Source organism: Conger conger, chromosome 1 (genome assembly GCF_963514075.1).
Source record: "Conger conger chromosome 1, fConCon1.1, whole genome shotgun sequence".
Taxonomy (NCBI): domain Eukaryota; kingdom Metazoa; phylum Chordata; class Actinopteri; order Anguilliformes; family Congridae; genus Conger; species Conger conger.
In genome coordinates this window covers 45352513-45367867 of record NC_083760.1, presented here as the reverse complement: position 1 = coordinate 45367867, position 15355 = coordinate 45352513, and the positions used below count along the sequence as shown (strand labels likewise).

The 15355-nt window shown below is 41.0% G+C and overlaps 1 protein-coding gene across 1 annotated transcript in view; it reads right to left on the bottom strand.

Moving 5' to 3' along the window:
- ltk (leukocyte receptor tyrosine kinase) overlaps positions 1-15355 on the bottom strand; it is a 55290-nt gene that overhangs the window by 31804 nt on the left and 8131 nt on the right. The window contains exons 6-15 of the mRNA XM_061238965.1: positions 13157-13257; positions 9813-9970; positions 8361-8455; positions 6529-6627; positions 5476-5650; positions 5204-5354; positions 4620-4739; positions 4092-4248; positions 2660-2842; positions 323-421 (exon numbers count right to left, since the gene is read on the bottom strand). Coding sequence (XP_061094949.1) covers positions 323-421; positions 2660-2842; positions 4092-4248; positions 4620-4739; positions 5204-5354; positions 5476-5650; positions 6529-6627; positions 8361-8455; positions 9813-9970; positions 13157-13257 — 1338 coding nt within the window. The remainder of the gene's footprint in view (positions 1-322; positions 422-2659; positions 2843-4091; positions 4249-4619; positions 4740-5203; positions 5355-5475; positions 5651-6528; positions 6628-8360; positions 8456-9812; positions 9971-13156; positions 13258-15355) is intronic.

Sequence of the window (15355 nt, the reverse complement as noted above, 5' to 3'; positions counted from 1 at the left end):
TGTATTTCTTCCAGAAGTCACCTTTGACTTGGGAATTAAGGGAGCAAAACAATACTGATTTGATTTGTAACACAATGTATGCATCTTATCTTCTTAATTGCTCAGTACATTTCCTTTCATATGGATGGAGAAGGAGTTCAATTTGATGCTAGTGCTTTCATTTCTCTCTCTCATACATTGTGGGTAGAGAACAACAAAGGGGTGTCAAATGTTTTCAATACAATGGACCTCATATCCAAAAAATATTCTGTTGACATACGTATACCTTCATTATACCTGTATCTATGCTTAGATTGTTGTTTGCAGGGGCCTGGAGACTCACCAGCCAATGGCTGCAGGAATATTTCTCCCATGGGGTGCACAAAGGAAATCCCAGCCTGTCCATCTGCTGTGAGGTCATCTGTGTCAGCAGTGTCACCACCTGAGTCCAGAGAATGTGTGAAAGAGATTATAATCTACTCACCTCTCAGAAATGACCTGAAATCACATAATTTCACACATTTACATCATTGACACTCAAATCATCTTGACCAAGCATTATTTGTTATGTACCCTATCCTGACTATATATAGGATGTGGTTCCCCTTTCTGATATCTGCTACACAGTGCTTCATGCTTATCAAGCAGTGTATGAATGCATTTATGGCCTATAATGTTTATATTACTAAATAGCCTAATTGCCTAAATACTAAGTCTCTGATCTGCTCTCAGTACAGCAAAAGTAATCAACAGACATTATACATTACACACCAAAAGGCCACTGCTCTCTGAGGCTAAATCTAAAGGTACGAATCCTGTTAACCACTCTTTCTTTAACACATTCCCTTCCCTAGTGGTCTTCACTTGAGGGAGGTATTTCCTGACTAAATTTGTGACATGCAACAAGCAAACTTAACAGTTGCTCTGCAAAGGAGGATAGACAAACAAACCAAAAGGAACTGAACCGCCCTGGCAAACTATATAGGAAATAATCTCAGCTCTGTGTGCAAGTATTTTCTTTTTTCGTCGGATTACTTTTGAATGTTTATGAATAATGAATAAAGTAACAACTACCCTAACTTATTTTTAGTGATAATAAAAACAGAGCAGCCACTAGTGAGGATTTCTTAAACCTCACTCATGGACACAAACAAAAAAAACATGTATCTGATCTATCTGACAATGTTAAATTCTACGTTCTTAACCCCCCCATTTCTCAATTATTCTCAAAACTCCTCCAAAAAATATTGCCTCTTCCATTTGAAAGTGTTCTGATTCGCTCCTCTCTTCCTCACGCATGGAACATTGCATTATTTGATTTCCCTTCTTGGTGGTAGTTTGCATTTTATACCCTTGGCAGGACATTCCCTTCTCTTGCTTCAAGGGGGATTCCACCCAGCCAAGCTGAAATATGCAGGCCATGCCAAGTGAGGTTCAGCTCTGAACTATGAACGGGGAGGGAGCCATTATATTCCCCTGCTCCCTCGTCTTTCCTCCCTACTGCCAAGGGTATAGAATACAATCTACCACCAAGAAGGAATGCCAATACAAATTACCCATGTTATCTAGGATACACTGCATACAAAGGACCACATCCCCCGGCAGCATGAATGGATCTAATGATCTGGAGAGCAACATGCCTTCTCCAAGCCGCATCTTCTCCAACCGCGATTTTGATTGTTGTATGCGGCGAGCCTCCCTCTGCTGAGTCCTCCCCCCTCCCTCAGAGCAGCGAGCCAATTATGCTGCTCCACATTAGCAGGCCAAACTCAGCCTTTGGCAAGACCAGGAATCGAAGCCTGGTCCTCGGTGTGCAAGTGCAACAAAGTGAATCTTTGATTTGAAAATAATAAAAACCTCAATCAATGGACCTAATCAATATATTATTATACTAGATGTTTTTATTGGAAGTAGTGGATTAGTGGATGTAGTATTTTTGAGTTACATTGCTGACTGTCACGTATAGTTTGAGCTGTATTTACATCCATATCGGGTGATCTGTGTAGGAATTACAGAACATCCCTGTTTATACATTTTAGTCCCTCTTTTTTCTTAATAATGTTCCAAACCATTTGTTTCAGTATTGTTTGGCTTATGTCTCTGATTGTTTCTTTTCTTATCTCTCTACCTCATAATGGCTTCCTTGACTTTAATTTGCACAAATTTGCCCTCAAATTGACAAACAATAACAACCTATATACACTCAGATTGGGGAAAAAATGTGATTGAAGATTGACTGTGGAATGACTGTTGGTGGCAGAAGGGTGGTTTGAGTATTTCAGAAACCGCTGATCTCCTGGGGTTTTCACAGACACTAGTCTGTAGAGCTTGCAAAGAATGATGCAAAAAACAAAAAAAAAATCCAGTGAGCAGCAGCTCTGCAGACAGAAACACCTTCTTAATGAGAGACATCAGAGGAGAATGGCCTGACTGGTCAAAGCTGACAGGAAGGTGACAGTTACGCAAATAACCACACATAACAACAGTGGTATGCAGAAGAGCATCTCTGAACACACATCGCATTATAACTCTAAGTGGATAGGCTACAGCATTAGAAGTCTAATAAATACCTAATAAAGTGCTCTGTGAGTATATGTGCATCATTCTCTCCATGTGTATATCCATGTTAAGGTCCTTGTATTTTCTCGTATGGGAACTGCGTGTTTATTATTGTGCATACCTCTGTATCCACCACCACCTCCTCCAGCAGTGCAGGCTCCACCACCCCCTCCGAACCCGCCGTAGGTGGACCAGCCCAGTCGGGACTGTGCCTGGGGGCAGGAGGACCCCCCATCTGCCCCCTCCAGAAGAGACTTCCCAGCCCAAGGAGTACTGGACCTATCACTCCACCCACCACCCCCACCTGAAGAAGACACACACACATCCCACATACTGTATTTAAAAGATGAATGTGCACACATCAGCCCAAAATGAAATGTTCTGATAGTTTTCTCCTTTGCTGAGGCACAAATATCTGCGTTATAACATCTGCCCCAATATTTAATTCATTTATTTGGCAGGCTCATCTGTGCTGCCTTTTGCCACCACTATCCTTGCAGATTCAAACATTGAACTCAATTCAAATGACTGCCAGATTCAGATGTGGAGAAAAACAAAGTACCGCATGTCTCAGAAATCTCCTTAAAATTGCAGTGCAGAGCTGTTATTGCACGTGCAATGCCTCATGCATTTTCTCGTTAGGAGTTCAAAAGGTTAAGAGGGAGTTTGACATTGCAAGCCAGTAATGTTTCTATGCATATCAGTTTAGTTTGTTTCAACCAACACGACAGACTTCAGGGGCCAGTTGCATAAACTTAGCATTTCATCCTCTCCAGACGATCATACAAACACCTTTTATGATATGTGTAATGCCTTGATTTATAGGAGAGCACAGAAACATTTACGGAAATGACTCCCAGTGAACTAGTAATGAAAAACTCTGTTCCTGTTATGAGGAAAAGTGGATGTACATTGGCGAACATGTACATACGTTTGCAAGTCGACTTATGTCAATACAGTGTTCTGGTCTTTTTAAATTTATCTTGAAATCATATACACAACCACTAGTTAAGTTAAGATATAGTTCATTGCATAGTCTCTATATTTGTTGTCTAAGGAATGTTGATATCACACCTGAAGCCAAATTTACCTTTGCTGAACATTTCAGAAGTGTGAGAATGTTTCATTTAAAGATTTAGAAACTGATTCAAGTTATATTTCGTATATATTGCTACCAAAATAACCACAATCAAGTTTTTTCAAGTATTTGCAACTCATTTTATAACATTAGCCTTCACAAATTGGTTACTGGTAGCAAACATGCGTGACCAGTTCTAAATCAGTCCAAGAAACATTAGGATAAACAGAGTGAAAGAAGCTTTCACAGTGAAGATGAAAATGAGAAAAATAAAATTGTATAACATTTCATAGGGAAGGGGAACCTACTGGCCTTGGTGGTTAATGCTACCCTGCTGCCTTATTAACACAGAATTTAATATCACATGATCAATGTTAGCCGAGGGGCAAGAATTTACATGAGCCATTAGCGCTGGGGGAATATCTGAGGGAAACAATTGAGGAGAAGAGGCATTTGGACAGGAAGTGGGCCAAACCTGCCATAACGGTCTTGCCGTTGGTGCCTGCGGCATCTGTGTCATTCTCATACAGCTCCAGGGGAATGTGGTCCTGACTGCTCTCCGGGTCTTCTAAATATGCTTTTCCCCCTCCACCTGCGGCGATCAGGAGGGGTACCATGACCCCGTCCTCCAGCTGTGAAAAGCCGACTGTTGTGAACACTGCTTGGGTTTCATCATTTGCAGTGGTTAAATGCTTAAAACTCAAGAATAAACAGGATATGAATTATTTATCATGGGGCAAACAACAAAGTCATATGTTATGCAGAAGATACATTTTTGTAGTGGGAGAAAATTGGCCAGGAACTATTTTATTTAAAAAATATTTGCTAGCTGATGAGCTATCACAGTTGGACGTCTTGCATCAAACAAATTCCACCAATGTAATGAACAGAATTAATCATGTAATATGGAACATTTGGAGCAAAAATATGTTTGTTTCCATTGGAAATATATATTTTCTCTCCATTTGTGACATAGACATGGGCGTGTGATAGAAGCTCTTACCCGATAGATATAAGTGGCTCCACCCCCACCTCCTCCCCCCCCAGCCCACTCCGCTGTCCGAAGTCCATCCTCGATCACTGAAGACTCCCCCAAGCAAATCTGCTGAGTCACGGCATTCCTCTGGGTTGGAGTGGAGGGAGAGAGGGAACAGCAATAAAGAACAAGAAAAATAATCAATTTGCCAAGAAATGTTACGGACCCCCTAGTTGCCATTCTGGAAAAGTAATTTTCCAGCTCAAATGTTTTGCTAGAGAACAAAACCATGTTAATAAAGCAAGCTCATAAATATATAATGATAGTTTGCACACAGGCTAACTGACTAACACTGACAATCTTGGTTATGCTCTTGAGCCATTTCCATCCCATCATTAGGGGCCCTGTTTTTGGGGAATCACCCATGCATGGCACAGTTAATAGTACGGGCGGGGGCGCACTGGGTGTGGCTACTGAATGTTGGTATTTTCCAAACGAGGGGCAAGAAGTGCAAATCTCAAAGAGAGCAAGCTCCTAAAAAAAGATTCTGCATTTTGGAAAGAACCACAGGCCGGCTGGAATCAGACCCGCCCGGGGCGTGTCATATTCACCCCTGGACAGGCATCTTCACCCTGGTGCCCAACCAAAATGTAGAGGATATCCCCCTTCTCCAGGGGAAAGATGGCTGAGATGAAGACCCCGTGGGACCGTTTGTTGTGGTTCTTGGCTCCTTTTCCCCCCGCAGCCCCATAGGCAGAGATCCTGAGTGAGGTGCACAAGCGAAAAGCTCAAGGTGGACAGAGCAAGTATGTACTACATCAATAGTAATAACTATGCTGGCGCCCATGAGTAAGGGTTGGCTCTGACTGGCTCTATTACCCACATGTAATGGTTGGTTGCGGGCACCCTCCACAACTGTACGCCCTTGAATGGCCCATCTTTGCCCACAGTGACGCTGACATTGGTGTTGCGGTAGGCATTGTCACACTGGGCCTGTGTGGGCCCCCGAGGACCACTGGCACCACATGAGGTGAACCACCAGGTCAAGAGGGACACCTCTGATAGAGAAATGAAAGCAGAACAGAAAGTGCGGGATTAGTGCACATACCAGATTATAAAGCGTAACACAAATGCAGGATGTGCGCAGAAGGTTCCAACTGAAATTACAGTGACTCATTGGACAGTTGAACAGAATTATGTCAAGGCTACATTTCAAGAAGATAACTTCTCAAATGTCTCAGACAGGGGCAAGTGTGCAAAGTTTGGGATACAGCCTAGGATAGCTTGGAAGGTCAGCATAAGTAGTGTTTAAGAACAAAGTGTTTATTAAACAAATCTGTGCACTTGAGGCCAGAGTAGATCTAAATATATCTAAGTACATTTACTTACATTCAAGTTTAGGCTCAAGTATCTTACATGTTGATGCCACGGCATGGTGTTTATGATTGGATTGTTTACAGAAGTACTAAATTATTCAGGGATCAAGCCTGTTAAAATGCACTAAATTGTGTCCTGGGGGGCATGTTCCCTAACTCCCCTAGAGGATTTGGGGTCCACCCACCAGTTTCCCAAAATCCTGTGCGAAACATTGATTTATATTATTATTGTTGCTGTCATTCATTTTCATTCATTCTTTTTGGTGAATATACACTCACTGACCACTTTATTAGGTAGACCTGTACACCAGCTTGTTAATACAAATATTGAATGTGGCAGCAACTAAATGCATAAAAGCATGCAGATGTGGTGAAGATGTTCTTCAGACCAAATGTTAGTATGGGGAAGGGCTTTTTCTAGGTTGGTCGGCCCTTTTCTCACTCCTACTAAAGGTCTCTGCATAGCCCTGCTCACATGTATCATGTATTAGCATGAGACTATTCCAGTTACATCTGTGTACATTCTCCAGTATGTCCATTCTAAAAGAGTGGCCTGGTACCTGATACAGAGGGGTCTTGGAGAGGGCTGAAGAAGTCCAAGTCATCACTGTCATCCATGTCATGGAAGAATCTGTGTCTCAGGAACACTGGGTCTTGATCTTGAATAGGGAAGGGGGCAGCCAAGAAGAGAAGAAATTGTAGCAAAAGAAGTAAACAAATTAACCAAAAGCAGATAAAAAAATATGTGACTAGACAGATTAGGAAAGACTTCAGAGAAAAAATGATCAAGACAGAGAGGCCTACAAACCTTGTAGTTATTAAAAAGCCCTGCACAGCACAAATGAGAGCAATGATAAATCAGGCCTTTGATCACAATCAACAGGTGCCTAATGTCTGTTGCTCTCAGACTTCCCTCTTTAATGTCTAGGCAGCTGAAAGGGCTGCACACATACTGACTTTGTACTATTGAGACACAAGAACTGGAGCACATGAAGCAAGTTCATTAAGGCTGTAATGACTACAGGATTGACTATGAGGCTTTTTTGGCCACTGGGTGCCTAAATGTGAAGGGATGAATACAATTTGGTCCTAGAAGAGACAAGAGTTCAGTACAAAGACATTTTAGAATTTAAAAGTACTGTCCAAAATGGTTTTGAATGGAATGGAAAATTAGGTAACACCCCCTTTAATGTTCAGGACTGAACACAAGTACATCAACGTTAATCCAACATATAAAATACATTTATTTGATTGAATTAGTTCATTATTATCAAAGATATCTATTATTAATTAAATTGCTGAATTTGTTGATAGGTAGACAGATTACAGTACAACCAGATTAAAATTAAGAGACAAATTAAGATACAACACATATTCAACATAGCCCGAGTTCTAGACTGCTCTGACTGGAGGGGCAGTCACAGATTTTAGACTTGCGTTATGGATGTGACACAAAAAGTCTATGCACTTTGGGGAGACTATAAACTTTCTAAAACCTCTGTGAATGCCTAAGTCCAATGCAGGTATTTATGATATTTATGCAGATAAGTTTGATATCCATGTATAATGTAGGAGGCCTGGCTGAACATAAAAATAGCATTTTTTTAAATATTTATATTTTTTATGTGGAGATACCAGTGTTATGGATGTGACGCCATTGCATTATGGAGGTGACAGGTCTGAAATGCACAGTTTGACAATCTACTTCCCAATCAAATTTTATCATAACATTTGTTGTCGTCTGAAATGGTTCTGAATGTCAGTTTTGACATTGAGAAAACCATCTGAAATGGTTCAGTCTACATTGTTCAGCCTATATTTTATTTGATTTCGACTGTTTCGGACATTTTTAAGAAGTAATCACAAAAGGAACTGGTAGGTGAAGGAAGACCTCTACAGAACCACTAGTTAGCCACAAAAACAGGATGGCCAGGTTACAGTTCTTTTATGTACAGTAAAGTACATAAAAGAGCTTGCAGGGTTCTAGAAAAAGGTCTTGAGTGATGGCAAGAGCAAACTGTGGAGACTAAAATGAACTGCCTAAGAATAATTTATTTGTGCTATACACTGAACGCATTTGGTCAAAAGATGTACATGAGATGATAGATCCGAATTTCAGCTTTTATTCCCACCCAATTTTTAGGTGAGCAAAAGTATTTAGTTAGTTTGCCCAGATGTGTCCTTTTAAGATTGATTCATTAAACAATACATAGTCTACTCTTGGTTTTAGTCTTGGGTTTTGCCCGTGAAGACTGACTTTGTGCTAGAAAAGATAAACCAACATGAAGAGAGCTGTCTTTCCAATACTTGGAGTTCCTGCTCTCTAGGTATCAAGGCCATGGTGGCCTAGCCCTTTGATGTGCCAATGGTGAATTTGAGGTAAGATGCTTACCTGTGTCATAGCAGGATGTTGAGAGGGCAATCTGATCCACAGCGATGTCTGCATTTGAATTGCTCCCCCACAGGGCACTCAGGGTCAAGTGAAAGCTGTAGGAGACGAGACCATTTAAACATCACCTGTAATGTTTCTGTATCTGTCCTGTTCTGTATTTGTGTTTATTATTTTTTTATTCTTGTTATTTATTCATTATCATGCATCCCTGATTATTGTTTCCCATTACAGTTTCGCATTCGTGATCCCCTGCGTGCTTCACTATTCGGGTGGTTTCGGAAGTTTCCGGGATTTCAACATTTCTTCCAGTCTCAAATTTCTTACTTCCTGCTTCTCTCGATAGTTAAATGTTGTAAAGCACTATTTTTACTAGCTACTACTAATCTAGATATTAGTAGTACTAATCCGATTAATACACATACTGTCCCTCTAACTAACTAACAGTCACTTTAATTGGGTAGTTTAGATTTCACGTAACTAACGCTAACGCAATCTCTTAGTTTTCCGCACTGTTCTATAACTCTGCCTCCCTATGCTATCCCTGATCACTTGCTTAGTTTCAACAAAGTATTCGCACCTGTCTCTGCCTATCACTACGCCTTCAATCTATGCAAATGTCTACTCCCTAATCCGGTGCCGTTTGTTTTACATGTTTGTTTACGTGCATCCAGTCCGCGTTTTATGTTTCCCCATCTGTTGTCTATTTGTTTAGCCCACCTTCACCCCAGCCCCGCCTAGATTGTCATCTTCCCTCATGTATTTAAACCTCAGTCTCCTCTTCATCCCTTGTCAGAACAATGATCATTTATACTGCCGAGTTCCCAGTATGCCTATTCTTGAGATTCCTGAAGACACCCCTTTGCTTTCTTGGTTTTGATTATTTGCTTTGTTTTCTGACTTAGATTTTTTTTTTTTTGCTCTTTTGTACTTTTGCCGTTTGATTACTTGGATTTTTGACCTTTTGCTTGTTTTCTCAACTATTCTTTTGCTTTCTGTTTTTGGCATTGTCTTGGATCTCTTGGCTTTTGAACTTGGAATCAATAACAATGTTTTTGGATTATCCCGTGGTCTGCTTTTGGGTCCTCAGTGCCGTACATAACACCACCTCTGTGTGCCAATGGGCTTTGAACCAGGGCCAAATAGAAGTAACTGTTTATAGGAATGGTTAGGGAGAGAAGAGCAGAGCAACACAAACAACTATATACAGTCGAATGCAAAGATTTGGGCACCCCAGGTCAAAAATTATTTTACAATTTATATCTTGGTGAACAGAAGCGAACCTCATCTTTAAATGGTTAAACAAGAAAGTTAAACATGACATTTATACAAATTGTAAAGCAAGATTACAAAGCAAGATTATTAAAAATTGTCAGTTTCAGAATAATAAAAAAGGAGAAAGTCCCTGTGCAAACGTTTGATAAACAGTTTCCATAGATAGTGCAGACAGTGTACCTGTTCAGAAAGTCTGGTAGAAGGGTAACATCCAGCCAGCTGTCCTTCAAGCTTCCCGACCTTTCCCACACTAAAGGGGCTGCAGTTGTCCCATTCTCCTCTATTGACAGTGACACTGTGCCGTTAAACTCACCAAACATGTAAAGGAAGAACTGCACCTGCACCAGTAACAGCACACAGACACGGGAGAAAGAATGATGACAGGTGAGACCCAGACAGGACAAAATACAGGTGACAGACGAACAACCCAGAAACACACAGGTGGAAAAAACTATGCCCCTGGGTGCAGAGGCACAGTACATGGATAGTACTAATTCAATGTGGGGTATTCAGGATGTAATGTGAATTATATCCTTATACTTATTTGCCTTATTTGTTTGCAAATAAAATACATAAGAAAAGTAGTAAACAATGAAGTGGAGATGATGTGGCTTGAGGCCAGCCTGGGGCAGCCTGTAGCATTGTGGCTAAAGTTCATGACTGGGACCCAGAAGGTTGGTTGGTTCCAAGCCCCGGTGTAGCATTGATAAGATCTGCACAGCTGTTTAGCACTTGTGCCCTTGAGCAAGGGTCTTAACTGGGCACATTGCTCCCTGGGTGCTGCACCGTGACTGCCAACTGCTCCTAGGTAACTAGGATGGGTCAAATGAAGAGGACAAATTCCCCCACGAGGTTCAATAAAGTAAAGCAGACACTCACTGAGCACTTTATTAGGAACTAATACTGGGTAGGCCCTCCCTTTGTTCTTAAAACAGTGGCATAGATTCCATGAGATTCTGCTCCATGTTAACATGATTGAATCACGCAATTTCTGCAGATTGGTCAGCTGCACATACATGCTGCAAATTCATGGTAATGCCCATGAAATGTGGCCTGTAGTGTAGTGGTTAAGGTGCATGACTGGGACCCGCAAAGTCGGTGGTACGATCCCGGTATAGCCACAGTAAGATCCGCCCAGCTGTTGGGCCCTTGAGCAAGGCCCTTAACCCTGCATTGCTCCAGGGGAGGATTGTCTCCTACTTAGTCTAATCAACTGTACGTCACTCAGGATAAGAACGTCTTCCAAATGTAATTAATGTAATGTAATGACCTAAGTTATTTATACTTTATTACTTTATTCAGAACTCCACTTCTAATCCCCAGAAACTGTTCTCCATTTTCTCCTCTCTCCTCAGCACACCGCCTCCTCCACCTGAGTCCTCCTTCGCTGCTGATGACTTTGCTGATTTTTTCAATGAGAAGGTCACAGAGATCCACACATCCTTTACAACCACCGCCCCCCTCTCTGTGCCCTTCCCCCCATCTAGGCCCATCCCTTCCTTTTCTACTTTCTCCCCCCTTACAGACTCTGATGTTTCTCAACTCCTGCTCTCCCACCGCCCTACAACCTGTGCCCTTGACCCTATCCCATCTTCTCTTCTCCAGACTATCACACCTGACATTCTCCCATTTGTCACCTCCCTTGTTAACTCCTCCCTGTCTTCTGGCTGTTTGCCAGCATCCTCCAAGAGGGCCCACATCACCCCGCTGCTAAAAACGCCTATTCTGGATCCCTCCATCATCCAGAACTACCACCAGATCTGCAGATCTCTTCTTCCTTTTCTATCTAAAACCATAGAACGAGCCGCTTCTAGTCACCAGTCTGGCTTCAGATCTGGCCCCTCGACAGAGACCGCGCTCCTCTCCATCAGTGAATCACTCCATGCCACACGAGCATCCTTCCTCTCCTCTGTCCTCATTCTTCTAGATCTCTCTGCTGCCTTTGGCACTGTGGATCACTCCATCCTCCTGTCCGCCCTGTCAGGAATGGGCATCTGTGGCACAGCCCTGGACTGGATTGAGTCCTACCTCTCTGGTCGCTCCTTCCAGGTTGCCTGGGCTGGTACGGTATCGACACCTCGGCTCCTTGCCGCTTCTTTTTTCTGTTTACACTCGTTCCCTTGGCCCTGTTATCACTGCACATGGTCTATCCTACCACTGCTATGCGGATGATACCCAACTCTTCATCTCATTCCCACCATCTGATACACAGGTTTCAGCCTGTATCTCTGCTTGCCTGAGTGACATCCAGAGCTGGATGGACAACCACCATCTAAAGCTCAACCCAGGTAAGACTGAAATGCCATTACCTCTCCCCATCTGGATCTCTCCATTTCCCTAGGGGATGCCACACTGCTAGCCTTCCAAGCAGTTAAGGGGTCTTCCCCAGCTTACCTCCAAAACATCATCAGACCCTACACCCCTGCCAGACCTTTTCGTTCAGCCTCCACAGGCCGCTTGGCACCTCCCCCTCTCCAAACTTCCACCTCATGCTCACGGCTACTGTCTGTTCTGGCTCCACGGTCGTGGAACAAACTCCCCATTGAGGTCAGAACTGTAGAATCTCTTCCCACCTTCAAGCGCAAACTGAAGATGCACCTCTTCAAGCAGTACCTCTCCCCGTCCCTCCCCACCTCCATGTGAACTTGTCTTTCTGTCTTTTACTTTTTGTGTATCAGTATCTTTAGTTTGGCTAGGTAAGCAGTGTTTGGCTAGTTAAGGGGTTTGGTCATACTTTTGCATTGTTTGTTAGTTTTGTTGTTTAAAAAAATAAATAAATAAATAAAATAATAATAATAATAATAATAATAATAATAGGCCCTGGTCCTTATCTTTGTTGTGCAGGTAGCAGTTGAAATTGTACTTCCCTCTAGGGCCTTTCAGCGCACTTATCCCTGGTTATGGGTATGCACTTTGTTGTACGTCACTCTGGATAAGAGCATCTGCCAAATGCCATTAATGTAATGTAATGTAAAATATTATATATATATTATAATAAGATATTTGTAGAGTATCCAATACATTATTTTTGCTGATTATACAAACTTATTTTGTTCAGAAGAAAGGATTATTCAAAACAGTAGAAAGGGAATAGATCATGTTAAAAAAATAGTTTGATGCTAATAAATTATCACTAAATGAAAATTTAAAAAATGTATTTAAATGGTGTTGAGTATATGAAACAAAATTCTTAGGAGTGATAATAGATCATGGACTCTCTGATTTTTAGACATTGTGTATTTAAAAATCATCATAACATGTCACTGGTGCCCCGATTCTGAGATTTTCTGGACAGCTGTACAGACAAACCAAATCTATTAATGTCATGGATGTTTCTTGACATTAAATCCTCCAATCTATCAAATAGAGTTGAGAAATGGCTTTATCCCTTTAAGCTTCAAACTGATGCACCACTATGACTTCTATATCAATGCACTATGCCTCTTATAATGAATAGATGGACCTTTCTCATGCCTCAGATTGAGAGTCACTTATCACTCTTTCTGTTTACAAATGCATCTTACCTGACAGTCCCCACTACCGACTGTTGCTGGGAGAGGGGGGCTCTGAGCCAGAGCCACTCCTCCTGTTTCAGTGGACCTCACCCTCAGGAGCAGGAAGTGACCTAAGTGTGACAAGGTAAAAATCATCTTTACCCCATTAAGTATCACCCCTTTTCTTAACACAAGCTTGAAAATGACCTACCCGAAATATAATTGAACCGTTTTCACTACAGGCATAATCCTGATCTTTTCTGAACAGATTACATATATAAATACATACTCTAAGTATTACTAAAACAAAGTTACAAAAGTTCAAACACGGAGGAAGTGTACAATTGTTTTCTCAATGAAAAGATTTCGATACAGATTATAGTGGCTGTGCCTGGTGCGCTTCGAAACACAACACTGGACAAATCCCCTTTCAAATGTAATGACAATATCACCAAAATTCTGCATTCTGCCTTCTTTTTTTCTAAGATACAGTCAGATCCATAAATATTTGATATTGGAGTTAAATAAGTAAATAATGAATATGAGCTTAAAGTGCAGACCATGGTTGTTGTTTTTACTTAACCATTTGTGTGTGTGGATTTTCATGTATGTTTGGAATCATTGTCCTTGTCCATATTTGACAGTAGGTGTGAGGTATTTCTCCTTGAATACATTCCATTTTGCCACCGAACATGTTGATGGTGTGTATGGCCAAAACTTTCAATTTTGGTCTCATCTGACCAAATCATTCTCTTCCAGTCATAACTCCAACCAAAGATGTTTGGTTTTGATTATTGTGCTCAGTAAGGTCTATCTTTGTGCCACCCTTCCAAAGAGTTTGTTGGTATGGAGGTGCCATTTTATGTGTTAGACACAACCAATCTCTGCAATTATTGAACTGTCATCCTTGGGTTACTAATAGCCTCCTAGCCCTCACCATCTTCCTTACTGTATGTGGGGATATGCATTTGTGTCCTCTTCCTGGCAAGTTTTCAACCATTCCATATGTTTTATGCCTTTTTATTGTTGGCCTTACTGTGTTAAGCGTTATGTTTAACCATTTATGTACTTTTCTGTCGTCCGAATGACAATTATTTGTTTTTTCAATGCTGATAGTTCACAAAGAGATTTTGCATGGTTGTTACTTCAATTTTATACTCTAAGGGGACAGGAAGTAATGGAATGGCACAATATATACACACCAAACACTTTATAAGGAACATTTTTACTTTATTACAACTACTTACTCATATGAATATCTAATCAGCCAATTGTGTGGCAGCAGTGCAATGCATACAATCATGAATCAGGAGCTTCAGTTATTGTTCACATCAACTATCAAAGCTGACAGGAAGGTGACAGTAACGCAAATAACCACACATTAAAACAGTGGTATGCAGAAGAGTATCTCTGAACATCTCTGAACAAACTTTATTTTGGGCCTTCTTAATAGGCAAATTTCAACATTGTAAGTCAGATAATAGCCTAATTGCCAAATTAAAGATTTACATTGACATTGTGCAGTGTAACCTCGCATTTACAGCAATATGTAGGCTAGTTAAATCCCTGTAGTTTACGTCCAGACAAGCTGGTCAATTGCGTGTCATTTAAAAAAATGCATCGGTTAAAATAAGAATTCTTCATGTTTTCATCCCCCTTCCCTATGGCTTCTGCCTCCAGACTAGATTACCATGAAATCTGTAAATATGCTGCTGTTAAGAATTTACAAACGCAGTTGTGCACTCCGTTGGGAGTGCAATATTTGCCTGATATAATATGATATAATCTGAGTCTATTTTACCATAGGTGACTGGTCTAATCATTTTACATTTATGCCAATACATGTCCCACTGGAGCACTGTCCAAACGACAGATTTTCCTAAAATCTGAATAATGCAGAAAATAATTTGTCTCTGGATCCACTAGCATACTCAAATATTCCCTACCCTGCTTATCCAAGCAAACAAAGAAACTGTAGCTTTTCAAAATGTTAACTTACAGGGAGAAAGCTTTCACTGTGTCCCTGTTGCCATTCAATAATTATTATTCAATAAGTAAATTATTATCACAGCAGCATTGAGCACTCCCATTTAAATAACTCAGTTATACACTCAGCGAGGACTTTATTTGGTATTTATTATTTAGACTTATTAAGTCCTCTGCTGCTATAGCCTATCTACTTAGAGGTTTGACATGTTGTGTGTTTAGAGATGGCCTTCTGCATATCAT